The 26796-nt window shown below is 33.9% G+C and overlaps 1 protein-coding gene across 5 annotated transcripts in view; it reads left to right on the top strand.

Moving 5' to 3' along the window:
- NBEAL1 (neurobeachin like 1) overlaps positions 1 to 26796 on the top strand; it is a 188210-nt gene that overhangs the window by 73101 nt on the left and 88313 nt on the right. For 3 of the 5 annotated variants that reach the window (XM_031958298.1, XM_031958297.1, XM_031958302.1), the window contains exons 11-18: positions 14153 to 14239; positions 16334 to 16417; positions 18940 to 19038; positions 19125 to 19705; positions 20239 to 20371; positions 21337 to 21456; positions 22891 to 23194; positions 25190 to 25275. In XM_031958298.1, coding sequence (XP_031814158.1) covers positions 14153 to 14239; positions 16334 to 16417; positions 18940 to 19038; positions 19125 to 19705; positions 20239 to 20371; positions 21337 to 21456; positions 22891 to 23194; positions 25190 to 25275 — 1494 coding nt within the window. The remainder of the gene's footprint in view (positions 1 to 14152; positions 14240 to 16333; positions 16418 to 18939; positions 19039 to 19124; positions 19706 to 20238; positions 20372 to 21336; positions 21457 to 22890; positions 23195 to 25189; positions 25276 to 26796) is intronic. The other 2 variants (XM_031958300.1, XM_031958299.1) reach the window with 1 other exon arrangement.

Genomic DNA, 26796 nt, shown 5'->3' with positions numbered 1-26796 from the left:
TTTTTATCTACAAGCTGGGTTTCAGATTGAGCTGGACTTTGAATAGAATTGAATGAGTTTCTTTAATTCAATAGGGTTGGAATTCTTTTAGCTCAGGACTGACCCAACCCCACCTATAAAACAGAATGAAGCTGTTTTATCTTTTTTCCCTCAGGTGGAGTCCCTCACTGAGGCAGGGTTGAAGGAGATTTTTTCCTTCAAGGAGTTTGAGTTTCAGGGTCCATTCTTCAATCCCACATAACTGTTCCCTGAAGCACAAACTTAGAAAATGGCCCATGCATGGCCAGTATATATCATTGTTTGGGGGATGGTGTAATGCCGAAGAAACTGAGCAAGACAGAGGTTAGAGACCAATTCAGTAGTTTATTAAATGGAGAGAGATACTGGGGCCAGATGGATCTTGGTCCCAGGGTTGGGTGAGACTATTATCTCAAAGAATCCAGCCCTGAGTACTGGGAAAGCAAGCTTTTTTATAGTATAACAAGAACAGTGACATAATGGGGGAGGTACCTAAGTGGGGATAACCTAATGGAGGGAGGTTACTGATATTCTAATGACATCTAAAATGGATAAACCTTTATCCTGTCAAACATTAAGAAGGAATGTCTAAACCTAAAGATATAAAACCTTCATGTTATCAACCATTTAAGAGGGAATGATTATAGCTTGGGGTTTTGGGGCCTAGCAACTTTATCTCATTAGACATTAAGAGGGAAAGGTTATAACCTGAGGCAGAATAACTAAATAGGACAATTGAAGAACCAACCTGGGTCACAACATTAAAAGAAACTGGGTCACAACATTAAAAGAGAACTTTGGTACAACAATGGGACTCTTAAGCAAGAGTTCTAAGCATTTAGGTTATTGTTTTATCATTTTTTGATTTTTTTTCATCTTTTGAAATGTTTTTGTGCTTTCAACTTGTGAATCTGGCTTTAATTAGTATCTGGTACATAATTCTTTTCCCAAGGTTTGGGAGTTGGAGAAATTTGGGGAAAATAATCTTCCATCTTGCCAGTTACAAAATCACCATTACTAATTTTAAAACGACCCTGATGAGGGAATTCTTGGAAGATAGCAGTACTTTGGGGCAAAGATAGAGTGGAAAAATAAACATAGTTGCGACACAACTGTGGTCCTCCTATCATAGCTGGAGAATATCTGAAGAAAGATACCAGTGATGAAGTGCAAATGATGAGATCAGTAGTAGTGAAAAGGTATGAGAATTGGGATGGGGAATCCCCTCTAGTTGGTGCAGGTCCAGTGCAAAAGAATTCGCAAATCTGAAATCTGTGTGGCAAGAAAAGGGAATTTTATTGTTCACTAAGAAGGAAGCTTTCTTAGTGTGAAAAACTCTTCTTTAGGAGTTTGACAAAGGTGGGTTAATTAGACCCCTGTTTATATGGGTAAATATTGGTCTGGGGCTGGGAGCTGTCTGGGGCTACTTTAATAGAGGGCCATCAGACAGAGATCTCCAATTAATTAAAATCACTTAACTGGGAGTTTGAAGGCTTTTCCCAGGGTCTGGGAACTCCCTGAAGGGGATGCGGGACAAAAGATCTCAGTTTATGCCAATGGAGAATGATTTATCCAAGATTTCCTATTGAATGAAACCATTTAACTTGGGAACGACTTGTTTGGGAAAGGTATGCTTTTCCCAGGGTTTGAGAGTCTCCCCAAAAGGGACACAATTTACATCCACTTCACCCCCTCCCCCCAAAAAAAGGTTGTGATGAGGTTAGTTGCAATAAGAGAGTTGTTAAGATCCTCTTTCAGTGGGCCACAGGTTTAAAGTGAAAGAATTCACTTATCCCGAATTATTAATGGCAAGACGAAAGTTTATTGTTGGATAGAAACCAGTTTGCTAAGACACTGACTTCTATAGTGGCAAAGTCCTATTAGGGAAATGAATCTTATACTGAGAAGAGAATGCCTTCTCAGCGGGCAAGGTCCTAGCAAATTGCTTGGGCCTCTGCAAGGAGTGAATCCAGAAACTGCTCTTTAAAGGGAGTCTTGAGACTTCAGAACTTGGGTTCCTAGGTTTAGATGCTTATCTGTATCCAGCCCAGATCTCCTGTTGGAATTAACAACACTTCAAAGGGGTGTTTTTTGACCAGGGTTTCTAATTGAATCAAAGGCTCTGGCATCCCCGAAAGCTAACTTGTCTGGGGGGGGATATACCTTTCCCAGGAGGGGCTGAGACTCCAAAAGATCAATAAAAAATATAGTTTTAGAGTGAATCTTAAAGGAAATAATAAGGTTTAGATTTAGGAAACCAAAATGAGATTAAGGTTTCTGGTGGTCAGAGAGTTAAATGATAAGGTCTAGTGGCAGGTTTGGGGTTCAGAGAATGAAATGGAGAGGTTTGGCTCCCCTGCACCTCCTTGGGATTTAGCGCAAGAATAGGGAGTTTTGGGGATTTCCTTCTGGTGGTGCAGAGGTTCTCTGTAAAAGAATTTACAGACCTGGAAATCTAGATTGATAAAAGATTTGTTACGGGGATTGGAAGTGAGGTTAGAAATCCTGACAGAGTATCTAATTTATATTTTAATGTATTTAACATCTACTGGTCATCCTGTCATCTGGGGGGGGGTGGGGGTGGGGTAAGAGGTAAAAAATTGGAACAAGAGGTTTGGCAGTTGTTAATGCTGTAAAGTTACCCATGCATATATCCTGTAAATAAAAGGCTATTAAATTTAAAAAAAAAAAAAAAAAAAAAAAAAAAAAAGGAATCCTGACAGAGAGGCATAAAGTCTGGTTAGGAAATAGGTGAGGGTAAAGAGAGGATGGCACTGGAAAGAATATTCCAGTGGACAGAGGCTCCTTAGCATCCCAAGCATGGCATAACTGGCATGTTTGGAACCTCTGCAAAGAGAGGGTTTTAGTTTGGCTCTTTTATAATGGGAGCTTTAGCTGAAGGGAACTTGTGGGTACAGTCCCAAGTTGGCTTATAGCTGAGTTTCAGCTTGAGCTGGAATTTGAATTGAATTCAGTGAGTTTCGGGACTGAGCTGACCCCATCTAGATAACAAGAATGAAACTGTTTGTTCATTGGGGTGGGGTCCCTCACTGAGACAGAGTTGAAGATTTTTCTCCTTTAAGGAATTTTAGAGTTTTGGGGTCCCCTTTTCAGGAACACAGCTTCAGTAAAGGGAACAGTTTCCCTCCTACTTCAGTTACATCATTTTTTCCCAAAAAGATCTCTCTCAGTTTACATCATCAGGACCAGGACAGAGATTTGACCTGTGAAGTATAGACATCTCCAGGCTAGCTCCATTGAAACAGCAAATATGGCTAGTCCTGGTGTTGATGTGTGAGAAATGCTGGTTGAGAGATCCCCTGGTTGGTGTTGCAGGCTTTGCAAAAGAATTCACAATCCAATCCTGAATGAATGTGATGAGGTGCTAGAATTGGGGTGGGAGATGCCCTCTGGTCGGAGGCACAGGTCCTATTTTATTTCCTCTAAGAAGACAGCTTGCTAGGAAGTCAGCCTTCATAGTGAACAGGTAATAAGCAAAGGTGGGTTACACTGAGAAGAGAATATCTTCAGCAGTGGGCAAGGCCCCATTTAGGACATTGCAAAGATTTGGGGTTCAGAGTTGTCTTTTATTAGCTACCTGAGGCTTGAGGCTTCAATTCAATTCAAAATTGAATGAGATATGCCCCAATCCTAGATTTTCAATTGAAAAGAGATTACTTATTTTGGGAATTTCTCTTGTGAACAGAAGGGTGTAAGTTGGGAGAGTTTGAGACCATGAATCACTTGTCTTTCACAGATTAAAGGGGACATAGTTTCAGGGCCCCCTCAAGGTTTTTTTTTTTTTTTTTTTGTTTTTGTTTTTCCCCCATAGCTTTTTATTTACAAGTTATATGTATGAGTAATTTTACAACATTGACAGTTGCCAACCTCCCTCCCCTCCCCCCCCCCCAAAGTTAAAAGGGACACAATTTATATCAAATACAGGTGAGGTTTGTGGCAAAAATGGGTTTATTTCTGAGAAATAACTTCCCAGAGGGCTAATTTCAAAGGGATTAACAAAGGTAGGTTTTTAGCAAGGATGGGTTTACATGGAGAAGAAACAACTTCTCAGTGGGCTAAATCCTATTAGGATTTTTAGCAAAGGTTTGGGGTTTCAGCCTTCATTATATTGGATTTTTATGGCCTGGAGCTAGGGAAAGATTTCTAGATTTGAGGGACAAATTTTCAACTCAATAAAGGGTGGTGATTCAAGATTTCCAATTGAAGGTGGAGATTACCATCTGGGAGTTTCCTCTATGAACAGGAGGGTGGGGCCCCTCCCAAAGGTTGAGAGGGGTTGAGATTTTAGGGGTTCTCTGACTGAGGTCCACTTTCCCAAAGATCAAGGGACACAGTTTACATCACAGGGGCTAATTGGGTTAGGAGATAGCTTTGGTCCCAGCTACAGGAATTTTTGCTTTCCAGAAAGTATGGGGTTAGTTTCTGAGTGGAGAAGTTTGAGGAATTTATGCTGATAAAGGATATCAGGCTGTTGAGATGCAGTCCTGGGCAAGAAGAAACCAGCATATGCCTGATGAGTTCAGGAACAGTAGGGCAGAAATGCTGCTGGCTTGGGCACTTACAGGAGGCAGGGTTCTTGGTTTTGGTTCCAGGTCAAAGGAAAGAACTGAAATAGAACCTAAGACCAGAGTCATCATCCTCCCCATCCTAAGACTAGAGGGGATTACAATAACAAGCTACTATAAATTAAAAAAAAAAAATTAAGTATAGGCAAAGGTAAAATAATCCAACCATAGAAAGCTATCATGGGAATAGAGAAGTCCAGGGTTCATCTTCAAGGGGGGATATTGAAACAAAAAAAGAGTCTCCTACACAAAAGAATAATGTTAAATGGTTACCAACCCCAAAGAAAATTTTTAGAATTCAAAAGATTTAAAAAATTAAATGAGACAAATTGAGGAAAAATTTAAAAATATATATCCAATAAAAAAAATTATACAAAGAAACTCAATCAACTAGAAATGAAGCTCTAGAATCTTAAAGAAGAAAACTCCTTAGAAATTAAAATTGGGCAAGGGGAAGCCAACAAAGTTTGTAAAAGACCAAGAAATAATAAAACAAAATATAAACAATGAAAAAATAGAAGGAAATGTGAAACATCTCATAAAAAAAAAAAAACAACTGAGTGGGAGAATAGATCAAGAAGAGAAAACTAAGAATAATTATACTACTAAAAGCTACAGTTTAAAAATTCTTGTATAATAATACAAGAAATAATTAAAGAAAATTGTCCTAAAGTATTAGAATGAGAGGAAAAAAAAAATCCATCAATCACTACCTGGAAGAAATCCTACAAAGAAAACTTATAGGAATATCATAGCCAAATTCCAAAACCCCTGGGACAAGGAGAAAATATTACAAGCAACAAGAAAAAAAAAATTCAAATATGGTAAAGTCACAATTAGAATCACAAGATCTAGCAGTGACTACATTATGGAGATTTAGAACACTATATATTGGAGAGCAAAAGACAGGGGAGGGTGGGGTTTGAGCCAAAAATAACAAGCCCAGCAAAGTTAAGCATAATCCTGAAGACAAAAAAAAAAAAAAAAAAAATGGTACTTGAGTGAATTGCCAGATTTTCAGGATTTTCTTGCAAAAAGACCTGAACCCAATAGAAAACTTGACATAAAAGATCCAAGAGAGATATAAGGTAAATATCAAAGACTAATTACAAGGGACTTAGTAAGAACAAACTTGTTTTTTATATGTGTAAGATTGTCTTAGAGACCATATGTCTAAGATTGTCATTAATAATTGGGTAGTTTAGAAGACAGATTGGAATAGAGCTGAACAGAATGAGATTCTGGAAAGCAAAATCATGTAGGGAAAACTAAGAAGAATAATTATTTTATATAAATGAGATGCTAGAAGAAGAACTGACACAGAGGAATTAAGTGGGGGAAAAGGACTGGTAGTTGGTTCCCACTCTTATTGGGAATGAATTTAAGGAGAACTAATATATTTAGAAGGGTATAAAAGTCTTCTCAATTCAGAAAGAAATAAGGGTATAAGGGAATAAGGAAAGGAAAGAGGATAAGGGAGAAATTTTTAGAGGGCATCCTACCTTTTGTGAAATCTGGGTTAAAGAGAACAATAAGTTTAGAAGAAATAAAGTCTTCTAAATTTATTTAAAAAAAAAAAAGAGAGTACTAGGATAAGAGGTGAGGTATAGAAGGGTGTATAGCTTAATGGGATAAAGAGGGAACAAAATATATATTTGGAAGACTATAAAAGTTTTCTAAATTCAGATTAAAAACATGACAGCAAGGGGAAAGGTTAGTGTGTAGAGGATAAGGGTATGATCTTTGGAGAAGGGGGAGGTAAAGTCAAAGTTTCTTAGCTGTGGGGGGGGGGGATTATAACAAATTTGGTTACAGTTAAAGATGTCTGTTCTATGTCCTGCAGTATCAAATATTCTGTCAAGATTTGATTCTTTATATAAAAATAAAAAAGCACATCCATCTCATTACTATGCAAATTTGCTTTTGTCTTTAATAAATGGTACCATTATATGCATACCAAAGAATTGTTTTTTAAACATTCTTTATGATTTGTTATCAGTAAATACTTGATTTGTATACCCATCTTATTATTATATATTATGGGTACAGGGGTTCATCTTCAGAGGGAGAACACTTTAGTTTAAAAAAAAAAAAAAGCTTCTATCCCAAAGAGTAATATGAAATGGCTCCCTGCCCAGAGAGAATTTATAGAAGAATTCAAAAATCAAATGAGAGAGAGACATGGCTGAAAAACTAAAGAAAACAATTAAAACCATCTTAGAAAAATAAAATTATGAAAGAAAAAGTTAACAGAAAAGGAAGTACAGAATCTGAAAGACGAAAATAACTCATTTCAAAATTAGAATCAGGCAAGGGAAGCCAGTAAAACTATGAGAGACCAAGAAATAACAAAACACAGTATAAAGAATGAGAAAATAGAACAGAATATGAAATACCTTATAAGAAAAACAATAGACTTGGAGAAAAGGTTAAGAAGAGAAAATATAAGAATAACTGTACTGAGGCAATTAGGTGGCACCAGCCCTGAAGTCAGGAGTACCTGAGTTCAAATCTAGCTTCAGACACTTAATACTTCCTATCTATGTGACCGTGGGCAAGTCACTTAACCCCAATTGCCTTAGCAAAAAAGAAAAAAGAAAAATTGTACTGCCAGAAACTAGGCATTGACCCACACTTAACACCGTACACCAAGATAAGGTCAAAATGGGTTCATGATCTAGGCATAAAGAATGAGATCATAAATAAATTGAAAGAGCATAGGATAGTTTACCTCTCAGACCTGTGGAAGAGGAAGGAATTTATGATCAAAGAAGAACTAGAGATCACTATTGACTACAAAATAGAAAATTTTGATTATATCAAATTGAAAAGTTTTTGTACAAACAAAACTAATGCAGGCAAGATTAGAAGGGAAACAATAAACTGGGAAAATATTTTTACAGTCAAAGGTTCTGATAAAGGACTCATTTCCAAAATATATAGAGAATTGACTCTAATTTATAAGAAATCAAACCATTCTCCAATTGATAAATGGTCAAAGGATATGAACAGACAATTTTCAGATGATGAAATTAAAACTATTACTACTCATATGAAAGAGTGTTCCAAATCACTATTGATCAGAGAAATGCAAATTAAGACAACTCTGAGATACCACTATATACCTGTCAGATTGGCCAGAATGACAGGGAAAGATAATGCAGAATGTTGGAGGGGATGTGGGAAAACAGGGACACTGATGCATTGTTGGTGGAATTGTGAATACATCCAGCCATTCTGGAGAGCAATTTGGAACTATGCCTAAAAAGTTATCAAACTGTGCATACCCTTTGATCCAGCAGTGTCTCTACTGGGCTTATACCCCAAAGAGATACTAAAAAAGGGAAAGGGACCTGTATGTGCCAAAATGTTTGTGGCAGCCCTGTTTGTAGTGGCCAGAAGCTGGAAAATGAATGGATGCCCATCAATTGGAGAATGGTTGAGTAAATTGTGGTATATGAATGTTATGGAATATTATTGTTCTGTAAGAAATGACCAGCTGGACGAATACAGAGAGGATTGGCGAGACTTACATGAACTGATGCTCAGCGAAATGAGTGGAACCAGGAAATCATTATATACCTCAACAGCGATACTGTATGAGGATGTATTCTGATGGAAGTGGATTTCTTCAACAAAGACAAGATCTAACTTAGTTTCAATTGATCAAGGATGGACAGAAGCAGCTACACCCAAAGAAAGAACACTAGGAAATGAATGTAAACTGCTTGCATTTTTGTTCTTCTTCCCAGGTTATTTATACCTTCTAAATCCAATTCTCCCTGAGCAACAAGAAAACTGTTCGGTTCTGCAAACATATATTGTATCCAAGATCTACTGTAATCTATTTAACATGTATAGGACTGCTTGCCATCTTTGGGGAGAGGGTGGAGGGAGGGAGGGGAAAAATCGGAACAGAAATGAGTGCAAGGGATAATGTTGTAAAAAATTACCCTGGCATGGGTTCTGTCAATAAAAAGTTATTTAATTAAAAAAAAATTAAATTAAATTAAAAAAAAAAATTGTACTGCCAGAAAGTTGTGACCAAAAAAGAAAACCTTGACACCATAATGCAGGAAATAACCTTAGAAAATTGACCTAGAATGATAGAATATGAGGAGAAAGTAGAAAAAAAAATTCCACTGATAACCACTTCAAAGAGATCCTTTGTGGAAAATACATTTGGATATTATTGGCAAAGTTTGAAACCTCTAGATCAAAGAAAATTTTGCAAGAAACACGGAAATTACAATTCAAATATGCTGGAACTACAATTAGAATTGATTATAACTTAGCAGCTACAATAAAAGACTGCAGGTCTTGGAATCATATCTCCAGAAAAGCAAAAGAATTAGATTTGGGGCCAAAAATATCATATATAGCAAAATTATTTGTAATTTTGAATGAGGAAAAAAAACGAACATTCAATAAACTGGCAGATTTTAAGGACTTTCTATCAACCAAATCCGAACTTAACAGAAAATTTAGCATATAAGAGTCAATATCAAAGGTCAATTTAAGGAACTCACCATGGACAAACTGTTTAAATATGGACAAATTGTTTATGGGGTTTTTGCATGGGAAATGTTAGTTTATATTTAAGATTTACATCAACAAATCATTGTTATACAAATGAGGTGCAGAGGAAGAACAGACATAGAAGCATTGGGGGAGAGAGGGAGGATTTGTAGTCCTGAAAACCTACTCACCATCTTGAATGGATTCAATAGGCAATACTACATATATACCAATGGGTATAACATCCTTCAAATTCTATAAAGAAATAATGGGGTAAGAATAGGTGGATGGGGGAGCAAAGGTTGAGGAAAGAAGACAAGGGATTCCTGGGCAGGATGAGGTTAAGTAATAGTAAACCAAGTTATGGATCTGAATTTAATGAAAGCATTAACAAGGGATAAGAAAAACGTGTATGTGAGGTGTGTGTGTGAGAGAGTGTATGTATATATCTATAAAAGATAAATATATCTTTTCTTAACTACCTTGCTTGGGGTGTGAGGGATGAAAGGGGGGAGATATATGTGTCTCTTTAGATACATATTTACTGAAGTAAAAATGGCCTCTTCTATCCCAAAGTAACATTAAATGATCTCTTCCCCAGAGAAAATTTATTGAAGTACTCAAAAAGACTTCAAAAATCAAATGAGAAAAATTGAAGAAAAACTAAAAAAAAAAAAAAACCAACAAAATCCAAGAAAAGCAAGATAATCAGGAAAAAACGTTAACCAGCTAGAAAAGGAGATAGGTTTTTTTTTTTTTCCTTTATTAAAGCTTTTTATTTTTCAGAACATATGCGTGGACAATTCTTCAACATTAGCCCTTGCAAAACCTTGTGTTCCAATTTCCTCTCCTTCCCCCACGCCCTCCCCTAGATGGCAAGTAGTCCAATATATGTTAAATGTGGTAGAAATATATGTTAAATCCAATATATGCATACATATTTATATAATTATCTTGCTGCACAAGAAAAATCAAATCAAACCAGAAAAAAAAAGAAGCAAAATAAAATGCAAGCAAACAACCACAAAAAGAGTGAAAATGAACCACATTCAGTTCCCACAGTTCTTTCTCTGGGTGTAGATGGCTCTCTTCATCACTAAACAATTGGAACTGGTTTGAATCATCTCATTGTTGAAGAGAGCCACATCTATCAGAATTGATCAATATAATCTTCTTAGTGCTGTATATAATGAAGGAGATAGTCTTAAAGAAGAAAATAATTCTTTGAAAATTAGAATTGGGCAAAGGGAAGCCATTGAAGATATGAGACCATGAAATACAATATAAAGAATGGAAAAAAATAGTACAAAATGTAAAACGTAAGAAAAACAACAGATGTGGTGAACACATCAAGAAGAAAAAATATAAGAATACTTGTACTTCCTGAAAGTTGTGATTAAAAAAGAAGTTTGACAAGAATCAATCAAAGAAAATTATCCTGGAATGATAGCATATGAAGAGAAAGTAGAAATAGAAAATTCCAACGATCACAACCTCAAAAAGATCCTACAAGGAAAATATATTAGAATATTGCTAAACTTCAAAGAGAAAATTACAGGAAATAAACAAAAAAAAAATTCAGATATGCTGGAACTACCATTAGAATTGAACAAGATTTTTTAGCATCTGTAATAAGACCATAGGTTATGAAATAATGTATATTGACAATCAAAACAATGAGGCCAGCAGTCAAAAATAGCATATTTGGCAAAACTAACCATGTTATTGAGTAATAAAAAAAAAAAAGGGGGAATTCCATGAATTTGCAGATTTTCAGGACTTTGTTTCAACCAAACCTGAACTCAATAGCAAATTTAACATAAAAGAGTCAACAATAAAGATTAATTTCAAGGGACTCAATAAGAACAAATTACTTGTTTTTTATGTGGAAATGTGAACCATATGTTCAAGATTGATATCAGTAATTGGGGCAAAGCTAAGTATGATTTGACTCTCAAAAGCAAAACAGTTTAGTAAAAGGTAAAAATAGTAATTATACTGTAGGAATGAGTCAGACGAAGGACTGCCAGAGACATGGGAGAGGAATGGTGCTTCTGAAAACCTACTCACATTGGAAATGGGTTAGAGAACAATATCTATGTCTGTCCGTAATACTTATATATGTATTATGAAGGTTATAGTACCCTCCAAAATCTATAAAGGAAAAAGGGAGGAAAGAATGGGATAAAATGGGGTATATAAGGAAGGATAGATAAGGTGTGTAGATTTTTGGTAGTGGAATAAGGTATGTAGATTAATCGTAAAGGAATAGAGGGAAGGAAAAGATGACATCTGATAAGGTGGGACGCAGAATGTTTAGAATAAAGACTATGGCATAACATCTGTAGATTAATGGGAATGGGATAAAGAGAAAGGGAAAAGGTGATGGGAAAAAATAAGGGAGGTATACCTGGGTGAGGAGAGGTTAAGGAGTAGAATTAAAATAGAAAACTTAGCAGGGATAGGAAATAAAAGATATATACAAATCCATAATAAGGATTAGGAGTAGAATTCATGAGGAAAAAAAAAAGTAGGACTAGTAATCATTGATCTCAGACAAAATCAAACCAAAAGATTCAATCAATAGAGAAATCTATCTTATATCAACCATATTAATATTGGTTTAGATCCATATATACATATGTGTAAATGCATATGCATATATGTATATGTATGTATGCATGTAGATGTAATGTTGGTATAGGGGTGTGTGTGTGTGTGTGTGTGTGTATGCATGCACATTCATGTTTAATTGTTGCCTGCTTAGGGAAGCTAAGAGAGAATGAAAGGGGAAAAAGAAAATAAAGTAAAATGTATACAGCAGAAAACAAAAAAATAACCTACAAGGAAACAAAGAAAAGATGGACAAGTCAGGAATATATATTGTCTTTTATTATTACAGATCCTTTCTAGAAATAGAAATTTATTGTTACATGTTTTGAATCCTCCCTGATGTTCTGTTGGACACATAACAATGTTTTTTTTTTCCTTTTTGTCTTTTTTATTTTGTTTTTTCTTATTTTGTATTTAATTTTTAATAAATAAATATAAAAAATTGACCTTTCCTCCAAAAAAAAAAAAAGAAAAGAAAAAGGAATGATCATCAGGCTGATTTCAGAAAAGCTTGGAAAGACTTGTGTGAACTGATGCTGAGTGAAGAGAGCAGAACCAGGAAAACATTGTTCAAGCAACATCAAGATTGTATGATGATCCACTATGATAAAGTGTTAACTCTCATCAACAATTCATTGAAACAAGGCAATTCAATAAACTTTTGATGGAAAATGCCATTTGCATTCAGAGAGAACTATGAAGATTGGATGCAGATCAAAGCATACTATTTTTACCTTTTATTTTTTCCTTTTGTTTTTTGTCTTTTTTTCCGCCTTTTGTTCTGATTTATTTTTTCTCAACATAACTCTTATGGAAATATATACAAAAATAAACGAGTGCTTTGTAGACTGGTAGAATAGAAAAGAGTCTACAAAAAGTAACTACTGGCCTGAGAATTTAGAAAACTACTTTCTAGAATGAGAAAAGAGATTCTGGACTGGAGTCTAGAGAAGAATGCTTTCTGGACTAAGAATCTAGGAAAGAATTTAGAAGAGACTGATTTCTACATTGCTAATCTAGACAAGAGTGCCATCTAGAAAAGTGCTTTCTAAAACACGGATCTAGAAAAAGAGTCCACAAAAGTATGCCTCCTAAATTGCAAATCTAGAAAAGAGTGCTTCCCAGACTGTAAATCTAGAAGAATCCAGAAAAAACTGAGAACTAGAAAAGTATGCCTTTTAGATTAAGAATCAAAAATGTATTTTGGACTGCAAATGCAGGAAAGAATCTAGGGGAAAAAATAGTGTTTTGTAAACCGAGAATCTAGGAAAGAGTGTTTTCTAGACTGAGAATCTGGAAAAGAGTGCATTTTAAATTGAGACCCCCACAAAAAAATCTAGAAAAAAAGTGCTTTCTAGACAGAAATTTATTGCTTTTTATTTTGAATCTTAGTTCTGTGCATATGACAGCATTTTTTTTCTATTTTGTACCAGAGTTCCAAATTAATAAATTCACAAAATAAAATATGTAGAATCACAAGGAAAAAAGTTACAATGAAAGTTGAGATCATTTTAAAAAAATGAATATTCTAAAGAGTATTTGTGTGCATGTATAAAGGTATGTGTGTTGTATATGTATATATTTATGTACAGATATAGATATATATAAGACACTTTGGCATTAGTGTTTTATTATTTTATTTTTCCTCTCCAAACTTTCTCTCATACTACTTTCCATCCCAACCCCAATCATAGTTGCAGAGAGGATGAGCTAATTTCTCTTCTCTCATCTGATCTCATCCTAAAATACTGCCCAACAGTGGCAGTGTGGACTCTCTAAAATACATGTGTAGGCCTATAATTAAATTCCAGCTAGCAAGAAGCAATGACTGCCTAAATTTTTTTGATAGGTTAATATTTAGGTTCTAATAATGTGGTTTAAATCTTCTTTGAGGGGCAGCTAGGTGGTGCAGTAGATAGAGCACTAACCCTGAAGTCAGGAGGACCTGAGTTCAAATGTGATCTCAGACATTTAACACTTCCTAGCTGTGTGACCCTGGGCAAGTCACTTAACCCCAGTTGCCTCAGGGGGGAAAAATCTGAGTATCTGAATCTCAAGGATTGTTTATTTTAAGGATTTATTTTTTGTTTTTTATTGTAGCTCTTTTATCCAATTTAAACTCTTAATGTTATTGACACACACACATATTTCCTTCTGAAGCCTTCATTTACCCTCTCTTCATATTATGGTAGGTTTTTTTTTTCCCCCTAGGTATTTGGAATTCTGAGACAGGAACTAATCATGTTTATCATGGAAAATTCACATATAAATTAATTTTAGAATTTTCAATCAGAAACTTTAAAAAGTCTATAAGTAATTTCTAAAAATGAAAGAATTCTATAGTGTACATTCTTGGATTTAATTTAGCAGAATTTGAAACCTATTTTCTCCATTATTCTTGTCTCTGTTTTTAACAGCTATTTTTAAATGCTAACAGTAAGGTGGCAGACAAGAACGAGAAAGATCTTGCCAACAAATTACTGACAGAAATGAATGAGGACCAGGTATCTACAAAGTCTGCATCTTGCTTAAGCTGAAATTCAGAAATAGTCCATGGGAATATCTATTCCTGTACTTTGACTCTATTGTATTAAATGGAAAAAAAGTTTTTCTTTAACTAAAAGAGTTTGATATCTTGAACATTTTGTTTTGAGTAATATTTTTAAAGAGTTTTTAATTTTAAAAGGTACAAAAATTAAAATTTGAAGAATCTATAATATCGTTTAATACTCTGTATCTTTCATTTCTTTTGATTTTAAAGAGATAAGTACAGGAATAGGATCCCAATACCAATGCTGTCAACCTGGTGGTGATTTCATTTCATTTCTTTCTTTTTTTTTTTTTTTTTTGGTTTTGGCTTTCTTTTCTAAGTATTGTGGTGTATTGGGATCTTAAAGCTTTGTAAATCTGTGTGATTATTTTATGTTGATTCTTTGCTTCTTGTCAAGTGATAAGCATAACTCAGTGGACATACTGAATCTGGGAGGAAGGGAAGAAGAATTTGATCTCTGAAATCTTTAATTAATATAATATAGAACTTGAAATTTGATTTACAAAAATTTAGTTGCAAATGAAATGCAAATCTATAACTTTTTTGTTTTTATAGTATTTTGTAGTTCAGTAAGAAAAATTATATGTAAAAATGTGCTTGTCTATCATAATTTTTGTCATAATTTATCAAATGTATATGTTTACTCGTATATGATAAATTATTTTCTTTTTATAAGATGTTGATTGAGGAAAAAAGGCAATTTCAGAGTATGATATCTCACAGGGAAAATTTTGGAATTTATTTGCAGATGTTAATTTCTAAAACATGTTATAGAACCTTGTCACTGCTGAAGTCACCTTATCATGAGATCCTTGTTACACTTCTTTAACCCCTTTAGCATAGAGTTCATGACCTACCTTATATTATTACTTATCTTTTACCTTTCAACTTCAAGATTCTGTGATAGTCTACTATAAATGCAAATGATACTGTAGGAAGATTTCATTGTCTTATATCATTTTATGGAGGCCTGAACTGATTGGAATTCTTGTTTAAATGCACAATTTCCTCTAATAAGGCAATATTTTGGACTTTCTACTTCATGTCAAAACTATTTTGGGGGATAGGGAGAATAAAAGGACCTGATAGTAGTATAAATGTTTTAGATTCAACTCACTGCCTTTCCTTATCCCTGAAAGCAGCTTTTAGATATGGTAGTTTTTTAAACTTTATTAATCCCCATACTGTGCTTTCAGAATTGAGAATTGTTATTAAGACTGATGTAGCTTCTCATTCCAGTGTTTATTGGTAAAGTTCACTTCATTGAAGTGAATATATCTACATTTTTAAGGTGGCCTAATGCTTGATGGAAATTTATGAAACTTGTTTATTATTTTTAAAAACAGTGAACTTTTGGCATCCATTTTAATATAAAAGATATGAACATTTGTTAACCATCAAAAAAATCTGCATGCTTCTCAGATGTATGAAATTCTGCATTTTATATGCAAATACATATAAATATATATAATTAATTATATTTTTATATTTTAAAATTATAATAATTAAATATAAATATATAATAAATAATATAATAATAATAAATATATGCAAATACATGATTATTTGCATGTTAAGATTAGTTGATTTTTATACAGAACATATTATTGATTAAAAATATAGGGTCTGTAATCTTAGCAGTTTTGTTTTTAGCTACTTTTTTTGGTAAAATTAACCTCAGAAAAGTATAATTTTAAGAAGAAATAATAGGATAATAGATTTTTAAAATTGTATACTTCCATCCCTATTGAGATTGTCCATTAAAAGCATGAATGAATCTTAGATTTTTTTCCATTGAGCACTTTTAATATGTGAATGTAGACTTCTTTCTGGTATAAACCTCACTTTTTTGGGAGGTGCAGGCTTAGTATATGAATTTTCTTTCAGGTTATGATATTTTTAAATCCACGTCTTGGGGGAGGAATATGTTGCATGTTCAATAATTGCTTTTTTCTCTACCTTGTTTGTAGAATACATTTCTTAGCTCAAATTGAGCTAAATCTTTAGCTTGTTTGTGTTGTACATTGCTTGTTTCCTCTCTTTCTAGGTATTTCAGGAACAGTTGGATTGTTTGGCTATATCTACTATTCAGGCCCTCACAGCAGTGATGAACAAATCTCCAGCTGCTAAGGTATTTTAAGTTCATTTGTAAAATTAGGATAATCAATGTTTTTATGGATAATGCATATAATTCACATTTATATTTACTTATAAAAATTAAGTTTTTTTTTTCATAGTTGCTAAGCACTTTGGCTTAGTCTTATTTAGTCTGTACAACAATCCCATGAAAACGGTAGGGCAAACAATATCATGTTTTTATAATTATAAGTTTTAGGGAAGGTCAAATCACTAGTTAGAAATCAAAGTAAAGAAATAAACTCCTGTCTTCAGAGTTCAGATCTAATATTCTTTCTGGCCTTCCCTGTAACATTTCTTACTCTTCTGTATCTCAAAGTACTATATAAAAAACACACATAGGTATAGTAGATATACTATGTCTCTCCTGGGGTGAATCAGTTCTCCATATAGTAAAGGTCAAGAATTACAGTTCACAGAACAACCTGAAATACTTTAGGGACAGCAAGAAGTTAGATGAGAATTAATCAACAAACACTAAGCTCTTAGTACCAGAAATCATGCTAATTATTAGGGATACAAAAGAGGGCAAAATCTCCCTAGGAAATTTACATTCCAATGGGGGAGACAGTATATAAGTAACTGTTCATATTATATATAATTGTATCATACACACACACACACACACACACACACACACATATGTGTGTGTGTGTGTGTGTGTGTGTGTGTACATTGTAAAAAGAGTCCCCATAGAGTGGGGACTAGGAAAGGTTTCCTGCAGAAGGTAGTCTTGAAGGAGACCAGGGAAATTAGGATGTAAAGGTAAGAAAGAAGAGCTTTCTAGGTATAGAGGATTACTCATGAAAATGGTCAGAGTCAAATATGGAGGGTTTTGTATGAGGAGTAAAAAGTTGTATAGCTAGATCATTATGTATGCTTAGAGGTGTGAAGTGTAAGGAGATGGAAAGGCAAGGAGGGAATTAGTCATGAATAACTCTAAATGCCAACTGTGTTTTATGATAGCTTCTGAGACTAACATTTGTCCAAAGTGATTTGGCAATGTGGATCAATATTTATGTAGTCCAAGAACATGTATTTCCATGATGTTATGTTTAATAACTATGCTGTAAAATAGAATTTGGTATAAAGTAGATCACTCATGGGCTCTTTCTAATACCCCAGAAGCTGTTATAAAGTTGGTCTTGCAGCTTAGCCTCCACAGATAGCATTGCAGTTTCATTCTAGTTTATTTTTTATTTCCCAAAACACTAGTTACATGGTCAGATCTAGAATAGGTCTGTTAGATCATGCTGCAAAAAACCTTCAAGGCAATTGAGTTATATTTTTTCAAAGATAAACAGATTCACTGAATTAAATGATTAACGCAGGACCACAAAACTAGTTATTTGCCTAACCTTCTTGAGTGGTCAGAACATTATCTCCTGCTTTTATTCTTAAAGCTGATTTAAGCTGTTTCATTGACCATCTTTAACCTTAAATAATTTTCTGGCAGTGTTTCCAGCAGCTTTTGTGTAGTTAGAAAACTCAGTGAGAAGAAAAATAGGTATTTATTAAGAGCCTACTTTGGGCAAAGCACTATATTAAGTATTGGGATACAAAGACAAAAATGAATAGTTTCTGCTCTTAAGGAACTTCCATTCTGCTGGGATATACAACATGTAAATAAACAAGATAATTTGAAGAAAAAGTACAGACAATGTAAGGCATTTTAGAAAGGCTCCTCCTGGAAGGTAACCACTTAAGTGAGGCTTATAGAAATAAATCCAAGAAATCTAAAAGGAAGGAGGTGAGAAAGAAGCCTGTTTTTTGCGTAGGGAATAGTTTGATTGCCAAAGCATGGAAGCATGAGAGAAAAAAGGAAGTAGGCCTGTTTGGTGGGAACTTAATTAGTGCAAAGGAGAGTAATGCAAAATAGATTTGGAGAGGAGGCTAGAATTAGAATATGGAAAGTAGTAAATACCAAAGAGAAGAGTTTGTACTTGACTTAATTCTATAGGCAATCAAGAGCCAAACTTAGTTTTTTGAGTAGGGGAATCATATGGTATTAAATTTGTGCTTTAGGAAAATTATTTTAACAGGTAGGTAAGGAATAGGTTAGAGAGGAAGGAGTGCAGTTGTCTACAATTTTTACTTTGTACTAATAATTTGGATTTTTATGACTTACATTGTAAATTATATTTTACCATATATTTTGGACCTTAATTTTTTGTAGGTTTTAGTAATTAGAAATTCAGAAGTAATTTTATAATAAGTATAATATATTAAATAGTATAATAAAAAATTAACAGGCAGTAACACTTGAAAATTTGCATAGCGCTTTAGACATATTATCTCATTTTTTTTCTTGTTATAGTTTGTGTTGTAGATATTTCTGATACAGTTCATATTTCACAAATTAGGAAACTGAGGTTTAATGACATGTCCATACTCATATAGCAAGTTAATATTGGAGGCAGAATTTGAACCCAGATTCTCCTGATTACATGTCCAGCTTTTATCTGCTGCTACCCTTTTTCCATTAAGGTGTTTAAATTATTGTATTTTGCTTTTCAGGAAGTGTTTAAAGAACGAATTGGTTATGCACATATGTATGAGGTATTAAAATCTCTTGGTCAACCTTCATTGGAATTGCTAAAAGAACTTATGAATATGGTGAGTTATTTAAATTTTTTTTATTGGCTAGTAGATATTAAACTACTGCATTATAAGAATTTATAACTTATGATTTATCTTTCTAGGCTGTAGAAGGGGACCACACATCTGTTGGGATTTTGGGTATTAGCAATGTCCAGCCCTTACTGCTGCTTATCCAGTGGCTTGCAGAACTAGAATCACATGACCTACAGATATTCATCTCTGACTGGCTGAAGCGAATTTGTTCTCTTAATAGACAGAGTCGAACTACTTGTGTCAATAATAATATGGGTCTCAGGATCATTGATACCCTTTCTTCCCATTCTTCACTTCATTGTACTTGCGCTGAGAACTTGATTGCTCTCCTTGGTTCTTTGGGGAGTCAGTCAATGAGTTCCGAAGAACTACACAGGTTAATAAGACTTCTGAGAACAGATGAATCCAAGAAGATCCATTCTTATACCATTCCTGTATTACGTGCCATTTTGGCAATGGCTCGCAAACAAACTTTGGAGAGTGCACTGCAGTATTTTAATTTGTCTCATAGTATGGCAGGTATTTCTGTACCATCCATTCAGAAGTGGCCAGGATCTGCCTTTTCCTTCAGTGCATGGCTGTGCCTAGATCAGGATCAGTTGAATACTGGAATTTCTAACAAAGGAGGGAAGAGAAAACAACTGTACAGGTACTCACTTATAAAAGCTGTTGACTATATTTGCTAAATGTACATGTATTAGTATTATGCTTTGTTATGCTTTCCCAGGCATTTGAATTTTGAAATATATCAGTTTGAGAGCTTCTAATTATTAAACCATTCACTTGTTGAAATACCTTCTCAGTGTGTAATATTAAAAAGCAGCAACATGGCATTATGTATAAACTGCTGATCTTAGAGTTATCCATGGATCTCAAGGTCAGGAAGACATGGTTTCAAGTCTAGCCTTTGACAGGGATTGACCATGTAATCATGGGCAACTCATTTACCCCAGTGACCCAGGTAATTCCCTAGGAATATTACTTGCAAAGCAAGTGCTGATTGCCTTGGAAGAAAGAATTCCTTTTTTGGTGTTTCTTATTCCAATGAAATTATGGGTCCAATCATTCCTCCCCCTCCCCCCAAAATGTCAAAACTCCTTATTATATGAGGACTAATAGGGGTTGGTGACAATGAAATATAATTTAAACTAGAATATTTGTTTTGGTTTTCTTTTTCAATAGCTTTTTTACAGCAAGTGGAATGGGCTTTGAAGCCTTTCTGACTTCTGCTGGAGTATTGGTGGTAGCTGTGTGCACCAAGAGAGAGTATGCAACTGTCCTGCTTCCTGACCACACATTCTGTGACTCCCTCTGGGTAAGTTCATTCCTTGAGCTCTGCTTTCAGTATTTCAGGAACCAAACACCATATACATTTATAAACAGATTTATGTGCTTTTTGAATTTGAATAATAATTATTATTGTTTTTGCTAAGACAGTGTAAGTACTTAATCTTATCCTGATTTGACTTTTACTAGGCATCAGATAGCCTTTTATTAATTCCTCAGAAAGAATTATTGAGGAAAATTTAACTCCTTTTAGTTCACTATTGACATGGTTTAGAAATGTGATTCCTTGTAGTTTTATTCTGTTACATAATTTCATTATGTAGTTTGTTTTTTCACATCCCCCCAAAACATAGCTTTCCTAAATTATATTTCTGTTTGCAAAAGAAATTTTAGTTAAAAAGATAAAACAAACAAAATGCTTAACTTTGCACAAGATGTGATTAGATCATCTTGAAAGTATTCCTTTATTTGGAAGTTCTTTGTTTTTAACTCTTAATATGTTTGAATTTTTCATTAACACAACTTCTGAAGAGTTCTAATGAGTACTTGTGCCTCTTGTGACTTTTTTGAATGGAAGTTATGTTCCTATCCTCTTCAAATGGTCATAATTTCTGAAAAGGAAATGATAAAGAAGATTTCTACAGGATTACAGCTTTCATATTGAAATATGAGGAATAAAAAAGCAAAAATCATTGAAGATGATGAAGTCTTCCTTTTTATTGAATATTTGCAAATCATGCTTGGCTGTGTTGAAAGTATCATGGATTACTATCAATTTTCAGGAAATAAATGAAAATTCTCTTGGAATCATACAGGAAAATATTTTCCCTTTCTCTGAGCAACTTTTCTAGTCATTGTTTGCCATATCTAAATTTAAATTTTTAGAGCTGGCATAAACTTTTTGCTTTTTGGAATACTTTAAAAATATTTGAAAGTTTTAAATGCATAAAATTTAATAAAAAGTAGTCTAATTGACTATTTTTGCTTTATCAGCACAACATAACCATTGTTCACATGCCTGGAAAAAGACCTTTTGGTCAGAGTCTTGTCTATATCTATGTCAATGGACAACAGAAGGTTTCTGCCCCTCTCAGGTTTCCTGCAATGAATGAAGTAAGTACATCTAACAAATCTACTTTATCAAAAGGTCCATAGAATCATAGGAGGGAATACTAAAGTATTTGCTGAGCTGTTTCAGTTTAATATGAATGTTATTTTGTTTATTCTGAACCTTCCTGACTTCTTGCCTTACTATTTCATCTTCCTGCTCAAGTATCTTCTTGCTCCAAGTACCAAAGTAATTTTTTTAAAAATGTAGGTCTATGCTTATCATTCTTTATTTAGTGAATTCTTAAATGCCAGAGTACACATTTGATCCTGAAAGTAATTCAAGATTACTGAATTACTAAACTCCAATGGCATTCACAGAGCTTCACCATCTGACCTGTTTCTGTTTCCTCTTCACCTCCACTTTTTGGAGTCTCTGCTTTCCTTCAACATTCAAGTTAAATGCTACCTTGGATACAAAGCTTTTCTGGGTTCCCCCTCAGAATTTTTTTTTCTGTTTTGAATATACTGATGATATAGATGAGTGTGTTTTCTCCTCATTTAAATTTCCTGAGGGCAAAAATTCTTACAGTTTTGCCTTGAATCCTCAGCAATGGTGTTTACTCAGTGCTTGTTGATAGATATTTATAAAGGGTGGTAATCAACTGTTTTACAGACTAGTTCAACTTAAATCATAATGTTATCCTTAAAATTTGCTTTTCATCATAAACAGAGTCTAGAAGCATTGTGGAAGCATCTTCCTAGAAGTTGTTATTTTTCTGAGTTAACTTAAGAGTATTTTTATTTTTAAAAAAATTTATTCTGAATCTTACAAACATTGCCAACCATTAGTTTTCTATATGCAGAACAGAATAAAAGGATTAATATGAAATTATGATTCTCTATTATTTAATGTATAGCTTTTATTTAGAAAACAGTTTAACACATGTTAGTGTCAAAGCTGTCCTGCTTGTTGATAACACCTTTTGAACCTCCTTTTTTTTTTCTGATGTGAATTTTTTCAGAAAATGTTGACCTTTTTCCCTTCCTTTTAGTCAACTATTGTTAGGCCTCCTCTGCCTCCAAATCACAAAGCAAACCGTATATTGGCCCTTTCTGAAAATTAATATGTCAATATGCACTTTGCATTTTCCACCTTTCTGTCAAGTAGTAGTAAAGCATATTCTTTGTTAAAGGCAAGGAATATACGTATTAGAGGACTTCTCAAGAGTTTCCTATGACTTTGTTAATCTTTTTTATTTACCTTCATGATACTTGTCAGATTTGCTTTTAACAGTGTGGAGGCATGACAACATTATTTCCTAATTACAAAAGTTAGAAAAATGGTATTTCTACTAATTTGGAATACCACAAAATTAAAGCCCTTGGAAGTTTTTATTTGTAGATATGGTTATTTTGGCTATCCTTAATTTTAATTAGTTAAATGATAACTTTGATAGTTTTATATAATAAACATATTCTTTTTTTTTTTTTTCTTAGCCTTTTACTTTATGTTGTATTGGCTCAGCTGGACAAAGAACAACCACACCCCCTCCATCCCAAATCCCAGACCCACCTTTTTCCTCTCCAATTACTCCTCATCGAACATCATTTGGTGGAATTCTGGCTTCAGCCTCCTGGGGAGGAACACCTGAAAAATCAGAGTTGCTAACCAAGTTAATTTCAGCTGGTACCCAAGATAGTGAATGGGGATGTCCAACATCTCTAGAGGGTCAACTTGGGTCAGTAATCATCTTCCATGAAGCACTACATCCTCCTCAGGTGAAATTGTTGTATTTGGCAGGTAAGTATAGAAAGATACACAGCTTTGGAGTACTTATCTCCCAGACCTTCAATACTATGCCTAATCATAGCTAGAAGAAAAAATTGCTATATTCATCAATACTTCAGGAAGTCATGATTTCATTTAAATGGCTGTCTCATCCAATGTAGCTTGCAATCTTAGGAAATTGTGGTCCAAAATCCAAATCACCTGCTTACCAATATTTTGTAGAGGAGTCTCTTAGAACTTTGTTATACTTCTCCCTTGGAACACTTAATTTCTTTGCTTGTCCTATATTCAAACCTTTCCACCTTTGTGAAGTCTTTCTAGAATTTGCAGTTTTCTGGCATTATCTTAAAGAACCTAAGGTCACTTCCATGGCATCAGAGGCTTAATGGATGTTGATATATTATTATTAGTAGCAGTATACAAAAGTAAACAGCCATATCTTTTTGAAAGAAAAATATATTATCATACTGTATTTAACATTAGATTTGAATAAATTGATTAAACAAAACATATGCATAATTCTATATAAGAAAATATCTAATTCTAGTGCATATAAATTAGTATAAATGAAGAATTCATGATATAATAGAATTTATACTTCCATATTTAAGATAAAGGAAGGAATCTTTGTTTTGTTCTGGGTCTCATTTCTAAGTTATATTTTTAAAAAATTAAATTTTATTTTCACAAAGATACACGTGTTCTCTTTTCCCCAGCTTTTCTCTGCTTCTTTCTTCTCTCCACATATACACTGAGAAAACAAGAAAATAAAAATCCTTATTAAAAATCTGAAGTCAGGCAGAACAAATTCCTGTAATATGTGAATCATGTTTTGAACTTAGTTATTCTTACTTTTGGACCTTGCTTATTTGAAAAATTTTACCTAGAATTTAGTTTTTTGTCCAATAGTTTGTAGTAGTAATATCACCAGTTAAAGGATTATATTCAGAATATTCTGTGAGAACAGAGATATTTAAATAGCACCTGTGACTTTTGAGGTAACTGAGGATTTTCAAAATTGGTGTTAAAATCCCACCATTAGTTGAAACTTTGGAATATTTAAAGGGCATTTGTAATCTAAAGAGAAGGCGGTATGTTATAAACGTTGAGGCAGGAATATTGGGGTTAAATCTTGCTTTTAATACATGTGAGGCGTATGTGGATAAGTTATGTTGCCTCTCAGCGTATTGTGTTGTAGACTCTTAACCTTTCAGGGTCCAAGGTACTTCATTAAGAAAAGTAAGATACAGGAGCTACTGGGTAGGGGAGGGAGATCATGGACTGATGAAATTGCAGGTCTGCACACATACAAGAAAAACCCCAAAATAACAATCAAAAAACCTGGAATTTAGATTTAGGTGGTACTAGAGGCACTTAGAGTAATTAATAGGTTTAGAGAACAGGGAGTCTTTTGTGCAGTTGACATTGTTAGAGTGAACTTTTCGGTTTGAATAAGTTTCAGGAGATAGGAAACAACCTCAAACTAGAATCCTTTGTAGTTCTCCTGCTTAATAGCAGTCTTGTGTCCATTTGAGCTACTAGAACCTCTTTACTTTCAATTCAGCTTTTGTGGAAAACACAAGTAGGTCAGCAAACACTTATTAGATGCTTATATAAAAAGGACTGTACTCTGCTAAGACCAGGAATGCAAAGAAAGGCAAAAAATGTGGTTTCTTCCCTCAGTGTTCTCATTTTGTGGGGAGGGGATCTGCATATAGGATATATTCAACTTAAGATGGTTATCCCGGAGTGAAGAACTAGTAGTTGGGGTGGAGGTCGGGGAGACCCAGATAGACTTATGACAGAAAAAATGTAGGATCTGAGCTGAATCTTGAAATGAGGCAGATGATGGAGGTGAGGAGTGAAAATATTCCTGTCATGGGAGAAGGCTCATGAAAAGGGATAGAGCTGGGAAAATGGTATCTTGTGTAAGAAGCATTATATTACATAGTACCTAGCAAAATATCAGTTTGCAAGTATGTGAAGTATAGTGATTTTTTTTTTCAGGTCCAAACTGCTTAAGTCCTTGGAAATCCCCGGAATTTGAAATGCCAGATCTGCCTAGTAAAATTCTTATTTACTATACGCCAAAGGTTAGAATAAATTATTTTTTGCTCTAATTATATGTTTTGGCTTACTAGTTTTCAAAGGAAGTTGGGAACCTTTGAAGTGGATTTAAAGCTCTGAAGATCCAAGTCCAATTCTAGCTTTTTCTATGGAACATCAAAATGTTTCATTTCCACAGAACAAACTGGTTTTTGTAACTTTTTTTTCTTCTTTTATGTTTTCATTGCATAAATTAATGATATTAAGCAAGATGTGTCCATAATTAATATATTGCTCAAGATCACCCTTTCACTTTTCAGGAATGAAAGATGAAATAGAATTGAACCATGCTTTCATCATGCTTTGTTCAATAAAATGACTTATCTTGGGCAAGTCAAAATAGCCTTTATTTGCCTCAGTTTCTTCTTCTATAAAATGGTAATAATAGTAACACTTTTCTTCTAAGTTTTTTTTGTGATAAGTACATACTATATAAATACTAGCTACTATCATCATCATTACTGTTATTAAATGAACTTATTGGTAGGGAAAAAAAAGACATTTCCTATTCATTTTCATATTTTTTCATCTATTTACTTGTCATTTTATTTTGTTGAGTGGCTACAGTTTGGGTGGATTTTTCTAGTGGAAATGAGCTGGAAAGAGCAGTACCTCAGTGTCTGAGAAATGATTACAGCCCAGCTTCTTAAACTGTGGGTTTTGACCATATATGGGGCCTCAACTGAATTGGGGGGGGGGTGTTTGCGAAATTGTGATTTATTATCAGTAAATGTTTGATTTGTATGTCTGTTTTATATATCTGTATCCCTGGGGTCACATAAAAATTTTGTGGGCAAAAAGGTCATGAGTGGAAAAAGTTTAAGAAGTCTAGCTTTATAGATATTTATAGAATTTATAGAATAATGGTTCATAGAAATCAGTGATCAATAAATGTTTATTGTATGTTGAAAAACATGCACATTCACAAAAGCTATAGGTATGGAACAAATGTATTTGCTGGTCTTATTAATTCAAGAAAAAATTACAACTAAATTTATAAAATTGGGCCAAAATGCTAAAATTGCTTATAGAAGTGCTAAAAATACAACTTCTGTGTTGTAATACTATCTTTTCCTAATTTTTAAATGAAAAGCTAATCTATACTCTGAAAAAATATTGTATGATATTGATCCATCTCCCTGATTTCACCAGTGAAAAAATGGAGGCATAGAATATGTATCAAACATCACACAAGTAGTAAAAAGAGTAGAGCCACCCAGTTCTCTGACTTTAATATGGGGTTCTTTCCCATCTACTCCCCTGCGTTTGGAATGTCACTTGGAAACCAAAAAGTTAATGATGATAAAATTAAAAAAGGCTAGCTTATCAATTAGAAGGATATTACTCTTAAAGAACCTTTTGGTCCTGTTATAGTTCTACAATCATAGGCATATATGTACTCCAGGTACATTTAGACCATATCTACTGTATTCATGTCACTTCAATTCAACAAGTCTATCCTGTAGACAAACATTGTATGTTATTTTTTATTAATTACCCTTAAAGAA

This window comes from Sarcophilus harrisii, chromosome 3, assembly GCF_902635505.1.
Source record: "Sarcophilus harrisii chromosome 3, mSarHar1.11, whole genome shotgun sequence".
Lineage (NCBI taxonomy): Eukaryota > Metazoa > Chordata > Mammalia > Dasyuromorphia > Dasyuridae > Sarcophilus > Sarcophilus harrisii.
Note: the sequence above shows the minus strand (reverse complement) of the source record. Positions and strands in the feature narration are given on the sequence as shown.